This window comes from Paroedura picta, chromosome 6 (genome assembly GCF_049243985.1).
Source record: "Paroedura picta isolate Pp20150507F chromosome 6, Ppicta_v3.0, whole genome shotgun sequence".
Taxonomy (NCBI): domain Eukaryota; kingdom Metazoa; phylum Chordata; class Lepidosauria; order Squamata; family Gekkonidae; genus Paroedura; species Paroedura picta.
This window is the reverse complement of record NC_135374.1, coordinates 64,179,872-64,198,804: the sequence shown is the minus strand read 5'-3', so window position 1 is coordinate 64,198,804 and position 18,933 is coordinate 64,179,872. Positions and strand designations below refer to the sequence as shown.

Here is an 18,933-nt window from a genome sequence, read left to right as displayed (position 1 = left end):
TATACTTTCTAATTAATTTACCTACCAGTGCAAGGTTCCACTTTTAGCTGTGGTTCCTGAGAGTAGACATCATACTGTACAATTGGGTAAATATGAGGAAGGGCAAACTGCATCTTACCCACCGAAATGCATAATTGCCTGAGTGTATATGTCCCAGGTTCTTTGCCCTGTAAGAATACATATATAGATATATATTAAAAAGACTAGTTTACCAGAAGGCTATGGGGATATTTGTGAAGAAAAAGTAGTTCACTGAGCATCATCATATAAAAATAAATAAATCTTCAGTTCAAATTCTGAGTGTGCAGCTACTATTCCTTGCACATAACTAGGACATAAATGCTCATGCAGTTGTTGGCATGCCTCTTTCTATTACACACAGAGCAATAAGTGTCAGAGTGGCTTCAGTCTTTCTTTGACCATATTGGGTAATATATAGGAGGGAGTTGTATACATACAGTAAGGAATGCTGCATATGCAATAAACATGATGCAAGCAACATTAAAATCAGCAAGCCCCCAAAAAACTCTTTCCCAAAAATGTGTATTTCCCTCCAGCACTAAAAAACTACTACTTACACAGTGGGAAGACAATGCTATTTTGATTCAAAGAACCAGGAAACATTGCCAATTCTGATAGACTAATAAATATGCAAGCAAGCAAGTCTGTTTTGTGGCACAGATTCATTGATTTTCCCTAGAGGATGATGTTATAAGATTGCTCGTTTGGCTCATGTTCCTAAATTACCAGCCTTTATATCAATGTTCAGTATGGAACATTCTTCAGTGGAAATATATTTAAATCATTTTAAGAAACATTGTGGCATTATATCAAAGTATATAGCTTTTGTGGTTAGCAGACCTAGAGTAGTGCCTAAAAGTATCAGAATAGAATCTGGGAGACCCTGGGTCAAACACCCACTCTGCCACACGGTTGTTGGGTTATCTTCACCCAGTCTCACTCTCCCAGCATAACCTACCTTGCAGGGTTGCTGTGAGAAAAATAATAAAGGCAGAGGGAAATTCTGTTAATTTCTTTGGGTCTCCACTGGGAACAAAATTAGTGAATAAACAAATATATTCAGCGGATCACCATTCAAGCTAAGAGTGGCAGCCTCTAATCTGATTCCCTATTTCTTCTCAACATTTCTTCTCTTCTCTCAGAGCACTTTCAGCCTCAGCTACCTCACAGGGTACCTGCTGTGGGGAGAAGAAGGGTAGGAGATTGTAGAGTTGTTCTAGTAGTAAAAATCAGGGTAAAAAATCCCCAGCTCTTCTTCTAGGTATAGGTTAGACACTTGCTAGTTGCAGACAGGAATCACAAATAAAGGAAAGTCTTGTGCATAACCTCAAAATGAATGAACAATGATTCACATTGTATTTCCACTATAGGTGGTTCCATATCAACCACACAAACACAATTGCAGTTAATTTGCTAGCTGTGATATGAGCCAGCAGGCACAAAACATTCAGAATGTCTTGGTAAGATGAAACAAGAATGATACAGAAACAAAAACCTGCACTCAACAATGCTTGCATAGATAATGGTTCTAGTGAATTCTGGCCAATAAGTAAGGAGAAGAACAGTGATGACAGTTTACCGGAACAATGAGAATCAGAAAGTTATGTCCTCAGTAGAGTATGATTCATTTAGCATCTCTGACCCTGAATATCTTTACAAACTATCTGAAAGCTGTTACACAACGTTATGAGACATGCATGAAACAAACACTGTATTAAATAACGGAAACAGAAACATACCGTATTTGCCGGCGTATAAGACGACTGGGTGTATAAGACGACCCCCCAACATTTCCACTCAAAATATAGAGTTTGTTACATTACATTACAGTACTATGAGCCACTATGGGCAACTATGTCTATCCCAACTGAAGTGCATCCGGCGTATAGGACGACCCCCCCACTTGGAGGCATGTTTTTCAGTGGGGGAAAGTAGTCTTATACGCCAGCAAATACTGTAGTTCTCTCTGTACATACATTTCTAAGAGTGCACTAACACATTCAACCCAGCAGTGAGGTCCTGTTTATGGAGAAGTATTAATTCTGGTCTCTGAAACACCCGCACCTGCCTTCACAAGAATAATATCTTGAGAATGGGCAGCAGAAAGAGGCTTCTAACCTGGCCCACCTGTCACTTGGCCTTTTTTTCTTAGAATCCATGTTAATTTCTGTCCTTATGTTTCTACTGTGTAAGCTGCCTTGGCAGCAAACAGAAAGTCAGGGAATAAGCAGTAAAATAAATAAGAAGCCAGGCATTCACACATACAAATGTATATACAAATGGCCCTTTAAAAAAAATAATCCCTCTATCCCTCATAAATCCCTCAGGATCAGAAATGTCTCAGTGGTCCAAACTGTTCTCTCATTGCATATGTCCATTACATATATTAATATTGTTTGTTATTTGTAGCCCGCCTTTCTTACTGGCATCTATGGTGGACGACACAGAGTGAGTCATCAATAATCATCAATACAATCAATAAAATGGGACATTCAATTAACATTGGCCGACTTAACATAGAACCAACCACAAGTCTAAAACCATAACTAAAGCAGAGCCTGTGTTAAAATGACTCACTGAACAGTGTAAAAACCACACAATGGGATTCAGCCCACAGCAAACTACACACAGTAATACAGCCAATCCCCAATAATGTATCCAAGTAACTTTCTGAAGCTTTCTGTACAGTATTGCCCTACAGCCTGCACAGAAAAGACCTCCAGAATAATGCATAGTTATCAAAAAACACAGTTTATACAAAGAATTAAGGCATATAGAAGACATCTACCTTGAACAACTCTAAACATTTTAAGCTTTTGTAACATTCTTGTTGATACAATTCTCTACCGGCCTTGGGCACAGTTCTCACACTCCCAGGGACTGAGATAACAGTCCATCTGCACTACACTGGGAGAACAGGAAGGGGAAAAGAACAAGACTGATGACCTCTTCCAGCTGAGGTGTGAAGCACTCTGGGAGTTGTCAACTTGGCCCCAAAGGCAAGATCCAGATTAACCTGGGCCTAGGCACGCTTACAAACACTACTAAAAGAGTACCCTGGATGAATCCCACAGTAGGGAAGGATCCAGATTTTGACAAATCATGATGTATTTTAGATAAACTTTTTTAGATCCTATATAACAAAACTGCAAAAACAAAATGTGTTGCAGTTACCCCCTACAACTGATTATGTTTTAAATGACACCATGACTTTAAGCAGCTTAAAACCCACTTCTCAGCAAGTTTGATCAAAACCAACTTTACCTTTTCTGTGACTTGTTTCACAATGAATACAACAGTTGAGGGAAAACATGGAATACATACTTTAATTCTAGCCATTAGCAAAACAATTAAATTTTAGAGGAGTAACAAGAACTGAAAACAATAATTTAAGTGATTTTGCCAAGTGTCATCCTGGCTTCCTATAGCTGCATCACAGAATCTGTTAGTCATCCAAATAAGCCAAGATTTGGTGCAAGAGGGATGAACATAGAACTGGCCAAGTTGTAAAGCTGTGTCAAGAGAGCAATACTGCCTTCTAGAAAAACATACCTGAGTTTTGAAAGTTATTTTATTGACCCCTGGTTCCAGTATCATGTTGCTACATTTTAACACATGGGCACCATCTTCAAGAGTCAGCCCTGTGGATATTTCCAGAGAGGAACTGCTCTCCTGCCGTCGTAGCAACATGTGCACATTTTTGCAGATGATGCCTGTAGTGTTCAAAGAATTATCCGAGGGACTCCTTTCATACATTTCGTACAACTCCAGCATCGGCAAGCTACTCCGAGAGAGAGAGAAACCTACAACCTCATTTGGAAAGCTGATAATACCATTGGAAATCTTGTGTTTTGTGAGCCATTCAGCTGTCTTCCGGTAGCTATTTTTTTCAATGCTAAAATGTACATTGATGGCAATCTGATCAATGTTGACCATGATGGGCATTTGGTTTACCAATGTCAGTTCAATTGACAGTGTTCCACCCACATGGACCACAGCATTAGGAGGATCAAAATGTAAATTCTTCAACTGTGCGAAGGGATGCATGGACAATATCACTTTCTGACCTGCAATGAAGACAACATTGAATACTAAGTATTTCAACTTAACCAGAGTCATGCTTCCATCCACCAGTAGCCATAAAAGGAAGGTTAAGGACTTCTCTGAAGGAAAGGACTAATCAAGGTCAGAATATATACCTGGAAGAATCTAGATTTACCACACATGAACCAACCTTATACTGAGTCAGGCCACTCTTCATAGCTAGTTTTCCTGACCCTGGCTGGCACGGTTCTCCAGGGTCTTAGTGGTACTAATCTCCCCTTAACTGGCGGCTTACCCTGGTTCCTTCTGTAGGCAAAGTACATGCTCTATTACTGAGTCATGGACCCTCCCTTATTATATTACATTATATATTATATTATAACACAACAATAGTGACACTCCTATGCATGCCATGTCTTGCCTGCTGCAAAAGCTGGTACAGATAGTTGAGATTCTATAATATGCCTATTTGAGAGAGAGGAGAGCGATGAAGATGATCTGGGGCCAAGGGACCAAGCCCTATGAAGATAGGTTGAGGGACTTGGGAATGTTCAGCCTGGAGAAAGGAGGTTGAGAGGGGACATGATAGCCCTCTTTAAGTATTTGAAAGGTTGTCACTTGGAGGGCAGGATGCTGTTTCCGTTGGCTGCAGAGGAGAGGACACACAGTAATGGGTTTAAACTACAACGATATAGGCTAGATATCAGGAAAAAAAATTTCACAGTCCGAGTAGTTCAGCAGTGGAATAGGCTGCCTAAGGAGGTGGTGAGCTCCCTCTCACTGGCAGTCTTCAAGCAGAGGTTGGATACACACTTTTCTTGGATGCTTTAGGATGCTTAGGGCTGATCCTGCGTTGAGCAGGGGGTTGGACTAAATGGCCTGTATGGCCCCTTCCAACTCTAGGATTCTATGATTCGCCTCTTAATTACATTGCTTTTCCTTTCTATATTTATTTATTTATGGGATTTATAGCCAACCCTGTCTGTAGGAACTAAATTGTAATATGCAGATGTTTAATGTGCTGAGTACCCCAAAAATTAAAATTGTGCCAAGAAAAGCCCAGTTCTGTAACCAGCATAGTTTATGCAAAATATATTTGCATTATTCTTGTGTTTGCTTGCTATAGAGTGATAAGGGGCTTCACAAATCACCAACTCACCCCCAGTCAATGGAAAACATGTTCAACCCATTCCTTCAGCTCCAGCAAACACTGTCCACATGTTTTACTATCACAAAGGCTAGAAACTTGCTTGATAAAAAACTGAAAAAGAATCAGGGAGGTACAATTTGACAATGATTCATTAAGCTCTGCCTCTCTTCACAATTTCAGCCAGGATGCCATGCTACACTTCAAGTTCCTACAATCCCAACTCATCAAACAAAATGCCTGACAAAAGGATGGCAGGAAATTTTAATAACAAAACTACAAGCACATGTAGAAAGTTACTAATAAAACTGTGGTTGACACACCAGGGAACTCAAATCTTGCTGCAGAAGGCCATCCACTGAAAATGCTGATGTTTTACAAGTACTCTTTTTCAGAATTCTTACCTTTGCCATCTGAGGGCTGTTTGGCAAAATTTAAGATCTCTTGGCAAAAGTGTTTGCGCTCTTCTTCTGTCAAGTTACCATCAGCAGCTAGAAGGCTGCTTGTTTGGAGATAGCTGGCACAGAGTTGAGGCATAGCAAAAGAAATTGTGATGTATAGACAAAGTGAATATTCCATTTATAAATATGTAACTAAACCTTTTCCATCAACCTTTCATGAAATTTGCTTAATCTATTCATTTTGATTACTAGACTGATTTTATCCTGTGGGATTTAGATCAAAAGATGGGGCAAAAATTTTAATAAAATGAAAACAATTTATACTGCATCCAGCTGTACCAATTGGCAGACAACTTTCCAAAAACAGCATCAGTTAATATATTTAAAGCATTTAAATAGAAGAGAAAAGATACATCATCTCCTCCTCCTTACTGTTTTGTCAACTAATTTTGCCATTTCCCGAGTATTCACTGAACAAAAAGCAGCAGCAACCACCATAGCAACTGCCTTTAAGTAAATCAAGAGAAGTAACAGCAGGATCATGATCATCAGATATGGTGAGATCAGAATGAGCTTTGCCAACAATATTGATAATAGTTCATAACACTTGTAATATATTTCTGGTTGAAGATCTTTTTCTCCCAAGCATTGTTTCTAGTAATATTAACATATGAAGAGATGAATGATATATCATGGAAATGGACAGGATGAACAGTGGCAGATGGTGCCTCTTAAGGCAGGAAGAACAGTATGGGTCTGAGGAAAAATGCCCTGAGGGTGAAAACAGCAGAAAGGCAGGTTGGAGGGCCACACAGAAAGAGGTAGGGGGCGACATGCAGCCCATGGACCTCAGGTTGGGGGGTCTCAACTTTACAATATTTGCCAGGGAAGTCAGAGCAAAATAAATTAGTTGTGCTATTGGCAGGCATTACTGGGAAATAAGAATCGCCTCTTCCCCTATACAGCCAGAGAGCATTAAGATCAAGCAGCCAAAATCAGGGTCCTCAGCACCAAAAAGATAAAACTAGCCTCAATCGGGGCCAGATGGAATGATCCCCTTGAAGAGATCAGGGCCCTCTGAGATCTTAAACAATTCTGGACACTCCCTCTTGCTGGAAATGTTAGGCCTCTTCCCACTAAAATTTCAGCAATTCAGAGCAAGTCTGGGGCTTGGCTAAGGAAAGCTTTCCTCTGGTGTTTTCCTAAAGCAAGCCAATATAATACCCTAAGGCAAGTTAAAATTTGTAGTAGCTATTGTGGCCTGCTTCAGGAAAACATCAGAGGAAAACTTTCTTGACCCAGCAACACACTGAAGAGCTGTTCTGCAATGCTGCATTTTTAAAATATAAGCCATCATTTTATACCCATTTTACAGCAGTTTTGTTACTGCTGGTCCCCAAGGATTTAGAAAAAATCAAGTAGCTTGCAGAAACAGAAATTCAGGCCTCCTCAATCTAAAATCCAATGGCATCCCCAATTGTTTTCTTGCTTCTAGTATACTTAAATTTTCTGTGCATGCACAACTAATAAATATTTTTGGTCTGCTTCTTTAACTGAGCATTTTGGGCAGAGATCTCTGCCCCTCTTGGTGACCTTAGATGCTCACTTTGACCACACAGGTTTTATCAAAAATTCTCAGGTTTTAATGGACATAGACATGGGAGACATTCAGCATCTTCTGTTCAAATGTATTGGTTTCTCCTCTGCACCCTTTCCCTATAAAAATACATCCAAGCACCATATAATAAATCAACCCATAATTTTCTTCTTTTGAAGGATACTTTTCAATTTGGCCAAGTTGTTTCTGACATTCTGATAGTTGCTTCCGCGTGTGCGTAATAAGCAATGTCCACCCCTCAGCAAGGTAGGTTTTTAATGCTCCTTGAAGATACACTTCAGCCTTCTGGGGACTCCTCTTTTTCCTTCAGAAAAGTTAAAAAGGTGAGAAGACACCACAGCAATTTAATACTTAAATTGTCCCTGTTACAAATAAGTAACACTAACAAAACAGGTAAAGAGTGAACTAGTACTGCAAAACACAATGTACATGGGGCAAAATGTAGAATACCATGGAAAGCTTTTCAGTCCATAAACAGTTATACTGGCCATAAATGGAACTCCCAGAAAATCCTATATCCCCTGCATCACAGATTTCTTGTTATGCAAATTAATGTTTGCACTGCCTGTTATGCATTTCTAAACCAGAGAACCCCCCTTTCCTTGACTGAGATTCCATATCACTGCAAAAAGAAAGGAAAGCTAACTTGGAGGTTTAAAGCCAGTGGTCCCCAACCTTTTTATCACCGGGGACCGGTCAACGCTTAACAATGTTACTGAGGAGGAGCCGCGGCCCGGTACCGACTGATCCACGGACCGGTCCCGGTCCCCAGACTGGGGGTTGGGGACCACTGTTTTAAGCTATCAGTGTAGCTAATTAACTATTCTGAGCAAGTGTCTATTGCTGTAGCATGGAGAAGCTGAAAACTTAACCTAGTGATAATTATTTTCAAAACACATGCCTAAGTTGCCCTTTAGTCTTCTCAGAGATGCCCCTTTCAGAATATATATTTAAAGAACAAATCATAAACAATGTAAGTTTTAATTAGACTGAAAAGCCCTTTAAAAACTTTAGTTGTAAGTGGCATATAATTTAAAGATTTCTTTACATATAAAACTCTGCCAGATCCTTTCCAACAAGCTTGGCTGAGCGGATTCTTCCTATGTTTGTGTACATTTCAATGGTAGCATGGGAAAGATCCTATGTAAGAAAAAAGAAAAGGTTTTTAGGAAAAAATGTATTACAGTAGATCTTTGCTCCATAATCCAGGAGTGCAGTCTTCATACCAAGACCTACTACCCTCAAGAGGATCACAGACTCCCAACTACCAAGTCACGTTCCCCTATAGAGCTCCTAATGTATTTTATTTTCTTTGGAAAATAACTGGGTGCAAGAGCATATGCACAGCATCCTACCTCTGCACACATGCTAATAGGAGCAGCAGACAAGATCACTGAGCAGCAGAGAGGACTCCTTATAGTTCTGACCCTTCAATTGTACCTTACCATGGTACGTTTTCTGTGGCTCAGCTTGTTTTTCCTTTCCCTGTCTCTCTTAGCCTATTGCTCGTAGTCCTAGCCCTAAGTAATGATGCCGCTACTTTGCTCCTCTTCTTCCCAATCCATGCTTCCGATATTATTATTATTATTATTATTATTATTATTATTATTATTATTATTATTATTATTATTACAATTTATTGCCAGCAGTCTTGTGGCAGGTTACATAAAAATACCCCACAAAAAATAATTTTAAAAATCCTTAATCCCCCATTAAATCAAGTATCCCAGCAGAAAACTCTCCCCTTCCACTCAACCAACAATTTCCCTTCCCTGTGCCTCAGGGACAACTTATGTATGCTGACTACAGATGGTCTAATCTAGAGGGGCCCATCTGAACTCCCATGCCCTGACCTCAACCAAAGACTTAGCGGAAGAGCTCTGTTTTATAGGCCCTGTGGAACAGAGAAAGTTCCTGCAGGGCTCTCAACTCTTCTGGGAGCTCATTCCACCAGGTTGGGGCCAGGACAGAAAAAGCCCTGGCCCAGGCCAGGCAAACCTCCCAGGGGCCAGAAATGACCAGTAAGTTGGAACCCGCAGATCGTAACACTCTGTGGGGGGCATAAGGCAGCAGGCGCTCTGTCAGATATGTGGGTCCCGGACTAAAACTAAAACCTTGAACCAGATCCAGGCTGCAACCAGCTGGATATGAGCCTTCCAAAATGTTTCCATGAGGACTCTAGCAGCTGCATTTTGTACCAGCTACAATTTCTGGGTCAGGGACTAGCTAGTTACAGAAGTCAATTCCGGAGGTGACTATTACATGGATCACCATGACCAGGTGCTCTGGGATTACCATGACCTGGGATTACCATGTACCAGGTGCTCTGGTAAAACGCCTGGTGGGTTACACTCATGATCTGCACCTCCATAGAAAAGGAGGCATCAAGAATCACCCCCACATTCCTGGCAAGAGGCACAATGTTAAGTTGCATCCCAGCTGGGTTTGGTAGAACGCACTTCCTGATCTGCCTCCTTCCTCCCGAGCCATAGGACCTCCATCTTGGAGGGGTTGAGCTTCAAACAACTCTGCTCAAGCCCCCAGCTATGATTTCCTATCACATGCTTGCTGCTCCTGAATGGCTAAAGTCAACTACAACAGAGCACTTCATGTTTAACCAAAAAGGTATTCAAAAGCAAATGTTCCATCTTTTTTTTGTTAACATGCATATAAGAGGCCTATGTTTCATGTTTTGTCAATTAAATAATTTGTCATTATTAATTTACTTAACTTACTCCATCATACCTCAACACCTAAGGTGGCTTACATCATTCTCATCACTTCCATTTTATCTCACAACAGCTCTGTGAGACATTAGACTAAGTGTGACTAACTGAGGGTCACCCCGCAAGGTTCCATGGCAGAGTGGGGATTCCAGCTGAAGTCTCCCAGATCCTAGTCTGATGACACTCTAACCACTGTGCCACATTTGCTCTTAGTTGGACAAATATGTGAAAGTTTGATTTAAAATCAGGCAAGTGCTTTGTAAAACAGTCTTGAAAACTATGACTGAAAGGTGGGATACAAGTCATTTTAATAGACAAGTTCTTGACTTTTTCAGTTCATAAGTATATTGAATAATAAAGGTAAAGATATCCCCTGGGCAAGCACCAAGTCATGCCTGACCCTTGGGGTGACGCCCTCTAGCGTTTTCATGGCAGACTCAATACGGGGTGGTTTGCCAGTGCCTTCCCCAGTCATTACCGTTTACCCCCCAGCAAGCTGGGTACTCATTTTACCAACCTTGGAAGGATGGAAGGCTGAGTCGACCTTGAGCCGGCTGCTGGGATTGAACTCCCAACCTCATGGGCAGAGCTTTCAGACTGCATATCTGCTGCCTTACCACTCTGTGCCACAAGAGGCTCATATATTGAATGCCGCAAGCGAGCCGCAAGGGAGTGGTGGGATATAAATCTAATAATAACAATAACAATAACAATAATAATAAAAAAAGTTTAACAAATTCACATTTCTGGGAAGAAAAACACAAAACTAACCAACACAAATTGTTATCATTGCCTCTCTCTTTTTGTGTCTAGCCACTATTGAAATTTAGAGATAATGTAACCTGTGTTTGATGTTTTTCTGTAAATAATTTTTAAAAGCTAAAAAAACAAAACGAGTACTATTCGCACAATTCAATTAGCACTGAAATAATGCTGCAGATATTTAGCTGGTTTATTCATATCCATTTCCAAAATGTTGTTTGTTTTATTCAATATATATTGAAAGTAATTCACATATTCAGTAATTTTGCATTTCTTAAAACATTCCAGAATATGTCTAGTATGCTGAAAGTGTTGTCATCAATTCAACAAATATATTCTCACTGCTATACCTGTCTCCTATTTAGTTTGTATACATAGAATATTCATAAGGCATACTTACTAAATAGTGCTTTTCAAAAGCTTCTACAGATGATAAGGCCTCTTTCAGTTTTTTATAAGGAGACTGCGCTGTATTGGCTTCAAAAATAAAACAGGATATGCTATAAGAGACTACAGCTTGTAAAGGCAACATACATTTGACCAAGCAAATACCACTGGTTTTACTGCAGTAGTTTAAGAGGTATCTTGCATTAAATTACATGGGAAACAGGAGTATGCCAATTTCCAAAAAGGTAACAAACATGACCTTATTAATTGTGTTGGTCTGAAGTAGCACAACAAAATCAGAGTCCAGTAGCACCTTTAAGACCAACGAAGATTTATTCAAGGCGTGAGCTTTCGAATGCAAGCACTCTTCGTCAGACTAAGAAGTGACCATCATAACAGTAGTATTCCTACTGTTATGATGGTCAGTTCTTAGTCTGACAGAGTGCTTGCCCTCGAAAACTCACACCTTGAATAAATCTTCGTTGGTCTTAAAGGTGCTACTGGACTCTGATTTTATTGACCTTATTAATTGTACTTGTTTCAACAAAACTTTGTTAGGGCATAATATAAAGATCTATACTGGAAATGAGATATGCTAGCGACAGCTCTAAGTTCTCTCCATCTCACGGAATGTGCAATGGCAATGGAACGGCGGAAATATCAATCACTTATTTGTACTAAGTTTGCAGTAGGAAATTATCTTTTAACTCCTATATTTTAGCTTTGAGAAAGACAACCTCGGACTGTTCTTTACATGCCTCATGTATAACACAGCTCTCTCTCAACACGAAGCTTACTGAGAAACATTTAAATCATTTGGTAAAAACTGCCAGAGGTACCTGTTTCAGGGCGCTCAGTTCCAAGCCCTGCTAGAAGATCAACTGTTCTGTTCAGATCTTCTGAATCGGGCCCATTTTCTGACACAAGTCCACACAGGTAACCCAGAGATTTTAGCTGTAAACACAGATCACATGAAATTGCATTTCATAACAAACAGCTGCATTCAAATATCAGAGGACAGTTCACAACAAGCATGAACCTGGCTCATTGTCATGCTTGCAAACTTCATCCGGTGTAACTGCAGAGTTCACACCTGCCCTTTCTGAGCAACCCCCAGCAACTTAAGCCACTTCAGTTTGGGAATCCCTCAGGAACAGTGATAGATGCAGCCAGGAACAACAATGATCAGGAAAATCACACAAGTGAACAAGCTTGTGAAGACAGGAGGAGTAATTTTGCTGCCACCACCCCTTTTGGGGCAGCTCTTCATGCAGTTTTCCATGATATTCCTGCTGGCCTCCCAATCCTTGCATGCAATGAGCTGCAATGGTACAGCAGAAAGCAGCCCTTCTGTGAACCTGTTCTATATGCAAAAGTACTGGGTCCAACCCCTGGAAATTAATTTTAACTCAATCCTTTAATCACTATAACCAAAATCCTGCAACATTTCTCAGAACATCTCTACCAAAACTTTTTAACTGAATAGAAGTGCTGGGTCACACAACGATACATATGGTTCAGCGTGCTGTCTCCCAACAATAGCTAACCAGATGACACATCATGGCTTAAGAACATGGCACAATGGCAATGGAACCTCTTGGAGCAGGTTGCCCTTCAGAGCTCACTATAGTTTCACTTTAACAGGGCAAGACTTACCCAGATTAATTCAGTTATTTCTACTACTTTTTTTTTTTTACAAAATAGATAAGCAATTACTATGTATTTATCTTTATGCATTTGTTTTAGTTCTTGCTACTGATGAAGCTATCAAAACTTGCCAGTTACTGGAGACTTGTTTGGCATTTAGTTTTCATAGAATCATGGAGTTGGAAGGGACCTCATGGGTCATCTAGTCCAACCCTTGCACTATGCAGGACACTCACATCCCAATCGCTCATCTACTGTAACCTGCCATCCCTTTGCCTTCACAGAATCAGCCTCTCCGTCAGATGGCTATCCAGCCTCTGTTTAAACATTTCCAAAGATGGAGAACCCACCACCACCCGAGGAAGCCTGTTCCACTGAGAAACCGCTCTAACTGTCAGGAACTTCTGGATGTTTAGATGGAATTTCTTTTGAATTAATTTCATCCCATTGGTTCTGGTCTGTCCCTCTGGGGCAAGAGAGAACAATTCTGCTCCATCCTCCATATGGCACCCTTTTAAATACTTGAAGTTTTATTTAGTTATATTAAATATATATGGAAATGTTGAAATCTTTATGAACTGTGTTATTTGTTAAAGTTTGAATTTCATTTGCATTGTATAACTACTATACCTTGGTAAGATTTCATGAGGACTTAACTACACAGTAAGTTGTTTCCAGGTCTGCCTCAGGTGTGCTGGAAGGTTCTGCATCCAGAGCTCCCAGTGAACCCTGAAATGTAATTCTCAGGCCCACAGGGGCCTGATTTCCAACTGCAGCAGGTTGAGAGAGGGGTCTTAAGCCCCCATTTCCCTGTACTGTTTCAAGTCTGACAGGACCCAGGGAAGACCTAAAAGAAAGCTTAATATGTGCTTCACACTATTAACTCCCTCTCAGTATGTTCTAAATCCAGTTATGAAACCTGTCAATTAGAGTGAATTAATGAATGAGTTCCCAGAACAGCTGTCTCCCCCTTCTTTCTGCAATCTACTGAAAAGCTGATTGTGAAGGTCAGGGGACTCCTATGAACCGAGTGCATGTAGTATAAGAGCCTGAAGCTCAAGGGATTAGAGGAAGCATTCTCAACCAGGGTTTCATGAAACCCTGGGGTTTCTCGAGTGCCCTGGAAGAGTTTCCTGAATAGGTGGGAATTGATTTAACATATTTTTTAATTTGCTAAACATTTAAGGGTGATATGACCATATATGGTCATTTCAAAGCTGCTCTTCCTCCCAAAATGGCCAGTGGTGGGCTTGAAGAGGACGGGAAGCAGAGGGGCCCTGGGTGGGCATGTACAAAACTATGTTTCCTAATCATATTTGGCATGATCATGCCCCTTCTGGGGCTTCTCAAAGCCTGAAGAATATTTCAGGAGTTTCTCAGAGATAAAAAGGTTGAGAAAGTCCAGACTAGAGGAAGAAGTCAGTTCTCCTTCCCGATTTGCATGAACTCCCCCTTCAATGCAACAATGAAGGAAGGAGTACATTTCTATCAACTCCTCATTCCTCACTGTACACTGTTCACAGACCTACAAGTCTAGAGAAGCAGCTTTTAGGGTGATGCAGAAAGAAAGACTCAGTCTATTCACAGTTCACTGGATCCTACCCGGAGTCTCTTCCAACTATTTCTATTTTAAAAAATAACCTACAAAAGTATAGAACACCTTAATCCTGGTGTCCAAGAACGAGCCGTCCACAGCCGCTGAAGGAGGTGGCCAAAGGTGTGTGTGGAGGCTGAGAGGAGCAGGTGGCCCCTAGCCAGCTGCTATGGCCTCATGCTACTGCCGTCAGCTGCACCCCGCCACCACCTATGCAGTGGTCACGAGGCCGCCAGCAGCCCACCCAAGGACTGCCAGCCCCAGGGCTGCCGCCCGCTCCCTACACTGCATTCCAGAGGGAAGGTAAGGGCAGGCATGTGAGCCCGCTCCACACTTTGCCTTCCCGGCCCTTCCTCCCTCTGCGTCTCCCCCAAATGATCCCCTGCTAGCGCCCGCTGCACTGAAGCACGCAGAAGGCTTTTTTCCTAGTTAAGACTATAATTTATATTTGTATTTATTTATTCTATATTTCTATACCCCCCGCTCCTAGCACAGTTGACTTGTGGCTGTTCACAATAAAACATACACATCAATATTTAAAACATCATACTACCCTAAAACAACCCTCGAAATATATAGCTATTAAAATGGAGGTTAAAATATATGAACTCCTCCCCCAATACCTCAAGCAGTTGGAATCTGTGGTACGAAATTTAACAACTGCCGATGAAACCAGGGGGAAAATCGCTCAATGGTTTCGGACATGGCATAATACTTAGTCATGGAACCTGGGGGGGGGGGACCCCTTCTCATAACCCTGGAACCTATACCCAGCCTCAACTAAGTGTCTGACAGAAGAGCTCCATCTTGCAGGCCCTGCAGAACCCAGAAAGTTCGATCAAGGCCTGCAGCTCTTCTAGGAGCTCATTCCACCAGGTAGGGGCCAGGACCAAAAAAAGCATTGACCCTGGTCAAGGCCGGGCACACTTCCCAGTGTCCCAGGACCATCAGCAGATTCATAACCACAGAGTGACGTGCCCTTAGGGGGCATGAGGAGGTAAGCAGTCCCACAGGTAGGTAGGACCCAAGCCGCGAATAGCCTTAAAGGTCAGAACCAATACCTTGAACTTGATCTGGAAGCATACTGGACACCAATGCAGCTGTCTCGGCAATAGCTGGGCATGGGCCCTCCAAGATGACTTAGTGAGGACCCGTGTATCTGCATTCTGTACCAGCTGCAATTTTCGGGTCAAAGAGAAGGGTAGGCCTGTGTACAGCAAGTTACAGAAGTCTAATCTGGAAGTGACCGTTGCATGGATCACTGTGGCCAGGCGTTCTGAGGACAGGTAGGGCGCTAGTAGTAATGCCTGGCGCAGATGAAAGAATGCCGTCTGGGCTACCTTTGTGACCTGAACCGCCATAGATAGTGAGGCAACAAAAATCACCCCCAAAATTCCTGGCCAATGGTGCAGATGTCAATTGCATTCTATCCCAGCTGTGGAGTCACGCTTCCTGATCCTGCCCCCGTCTCCTCAGCCACAGGACCTCCATTTCGGAGGTGTGAGTTTCTGGCGACTCTTCCTGATCCATCCAGCCACTGTTTCCAAACTAATGGCAAATGTATCTGGGGGGAGAGATCTGGTATACTGATGACACCCCAACCCATAACCCCAGACAAACTGGGCTAGAAGACACAATAGATGTTAAAGAGTGTAGGGAAGAGTATTGCCACCTGCAGCACCCCACACAGGAGTACAAATGGGTTGGACCATTCCTCCCCTATTGCAAATCTCTGTGACCTGTTCTTAAGGAGGTCAGCTATTTCAAGGCTGTTCCCCCCTTTTTGTGGTGCCATCTGGGTGTGACATACCATCTAGTCATCATTTTTATACATACATACACTTTCTCAAAAGGAATATGAGAAACTGTTATGATTCTGTGTGCTCCAACTCAGTGGTCCCCAACCTTTCTGAGGTTGGGGACCGGCAGGGCATCGGGGCGCGGCCCGCGGCCCGCGCGGGCCACGCCCACGCATCGGCCGCGGCTGCGCATCAGGCCGCACTCGCGGGCCACGCCCGCGGGCCGCGCTCACGCATCGGGCCGCACCCGCATGGGCGCAGCCGGCCCTGATTCCCTCTCCCCGCCCTCCCGCAGTAAGAAGCTTCCCGGGCCGCAAGCTTGCGGCCTGGGAAGTTTTTTACTGCGAGGGGGGGGGGAGAGGGCGCCGCGGCCCTGCGCCATGGCCTTCGCGGCCCGGCACCGGGCCGCGGCCCGCAGGTTGGGGACCACTGCTCCAACTGATCTTGCCCCCAACCCCATCTAATAATTCAGCTGTTCATTATTTCTCACTTCAATAGTCTTTCATACAAGTTACATTCACTTTAATATGGGTATACATTCTTTGATACAAGTTACATCATTTATCGTTTCAAAGTCAGATAGCTTAACTAGAAATACACAAATGCATATGCCCTGTTATTACAGTGTTGTCCTAAACCTGCATTTTCAATCTCTATCTCCCCTTGCAGAACACCTGTATCATACTGCATAGAGCAACTTCTAGATTAAAGGATCTTTCATCAAGTACTATAGAACACTCTCATCAATAGCCCAGTTAGATTCAAGTCCAGTAGGGTCTTAGAGACGCACAAGATTTTCAGCTTTGCCAGATTGTGACCCAGTCACCAATAGCCTAGTAATACTGCTTACCTTTTCAGTGGCATAGCTCCATAAACCAACTGTGTGGGAAACATTGGCATCAATCTGAGATCGATCACAGCAGCCTTCTATTCTTTGCAGAACCTCCAAGCAACTTAAGAATACCCAACAATCCAAAGCACCAGGAGGAACAGAAACCTTAAGACCAAACAGTAAAAGACTCTGCTCAGACATGAAATTTATTTTATTTTATATTTATTTTTCTATTTGTACCTTGCCTCTCCCCGCATTCTAACAGAACACAGTTTGTCAAAGAAACCTGTAACATTTTTTTAAAGTTTGCAATTCTTATCATTTGGAAGAATTTTAATTCATAACACTGCTACATTTTAAAGATGCACTATCAGGATATACTATGGTTATTAAAAATGATATAAATAACTCTGCAAAAACTGAATTGGAAATAGAAAACAGCTGGGAATAAGTTAATTGTTTTCAAAAGACCAAAGTCTCTAAAAAGATTAAACACCACCCAAAGAGCAAGAAGCCACTGACACAGAGCAAATATCTAAGCTGGAAAATAAAGGCACTAAACCGAAGGCAGGCTGTCAAAAATCTATAAAGAGACTTTAACAAGGAAGATCTTGGCAAGCCAGAAGTGGGATATAAAATGTACATGTACCAGTGAGATGGGGAGTCTACGAAAATAAATATCTGGAAATATGTATTAGACAAGGGGAAGAAAGAGCAAACGCCCAGCTTTTTATAGTTTTGACAAGACAAAAATTGTTGCAGTAAATATTAGAAGAGACTTAAAATATCCTTCTTAAAGCCTACTCTGAGGGATTTAGAACTAACTATGAAGTACTAAGACTAAGTCAATACACAGAAATCCTTGCAGCCACACATTGTATATTTCTACGTAGTAGAAATACTGCTGTAGATGATTTGTATTAATTGTCTAAAGCTTTCATGACCAGAGTCAGCTGGTTTTTAAGGGTTTTCCAGGCTATCTGGCTGTGGTCTAGTAATTTTAGTCCCTAACATTAAACAAGACACAGTTACTGGCTAAACGTCAGGGACTAAAATTATAGCAAAAAAGTGTAAGCCATCCTAGGAATTATGTACTGAGATGATGGAATAACCTATATACTCACATATAAGCCTAGTTTTTCAGCACCTTTTTCACACTGAAAAAGCCCTCCTCAGCTTATAAGCGAGTATGTACACTAATTGAAATAAAAGCCTGCCCCAGCCAGCCAAGTGCTGCTCTGACAGCTTGGTTTGACTGAGGGACTCTGATCTTTTTTTCCCTTTTGCCTTCACTTCTTCCTCTTCTTAATAACTTCTTCCAAACTATTATTTTGGTTTCTGTGGGTAAAAAGTGGGGTACAAAATCCAGCAGCTATTCATCATCTTGACTTTTCTGTATTTGTTGGGGGGGGGGAGAGGCTGGATGGGAAAGCCTGTGATGATGGAGCAATCCAAACCATAAACTGAATTTTCCTGGTCCATGCCTATTCCTGTTTAAGAATCGTAGAATCATAGAGTTGGAAGGTAGCTCATGGGTCAATCTAGTCTAACCCCTGCACTATGCAGGACACTCAAAACCCTATCGCTCATCCACTGTAACCTGGCACCCCCTTGACCCTTCACAGAATCAGTCTCTCCGTCAGATGGCTATCCAGCCTCTGTTTAAACATTTCCAAAGATGGAGAACCCACTGCCTCCCAAGGAAGCCTGTTTCCACTGAGAAACCGCTCTAACTGTCAGGAACTTCTTCTGGATGTTTAGATGGAATTTCTTTTGAATTAATTTTATCCCATTGGTTCTGGTTTGTCCCTCTGGGGTAAGAGAGAACAATTCTGCTACATCCTCTCTATGGCAGCCTTTTAAATACTTGAAGATGGTTATCAGATCCCCTCTCAGTCATCTCACCTCCAGGCTAAACAGACCAAGTTTCTCCAACCTTTCCTTATATGTCTTGG

At 41.9% G+C, this 18,933-nt stretch overlaps 1 protein-coding gene across 1 annotated transcript in view; it reads right to left on the bottom strand.

Moving 5' to 3' along the window:
- Positions 1 to 18,933, bottom strand: part of TRAPPC10 (trafficking protein particle complex subunit 10) — a 52,154-nt gene that overhangs the window by 13,624 nt on the left and 19,597 nt on the right. Inside the window, exons 8-15 of the mRNA XM_077342839.1 lie at positions 16,997 to 17,143; positions 11,946 to 12,060; positions 11,120 to 11,196; positions 8,280 to 8,371; positions 7,395 to 7,535; positions 5,617 to 5,729; positions 3,574 to 4,088; positions 26 to 167 (exon numbers count right to left, since the gene is read on the bottom strand). Coding sequence (XP_077198954.1) covers positions 26 to 167; positions 3,574 to 4,088; positions 5,617 to 5,729; positions 7,395 to 7,535; positions 8,280 to 8,371; positions 11,120 to 11,196; positions 11,946 to 12,060; positions 16,997 to 17,143 — 1,342 coding nt within the window. The remainder of the gene's footprint in view (positions 1 to 25; positions 168 to 3,573; positions 4,089 to 5,616; positions 5,730 to 7,394; positions 7,536 to 8,279; positions 8,372 to 11,119; positions 11,197 to 11,945; positions 12,061 to 16,996; positions 17,144 to 18,933) is intronic.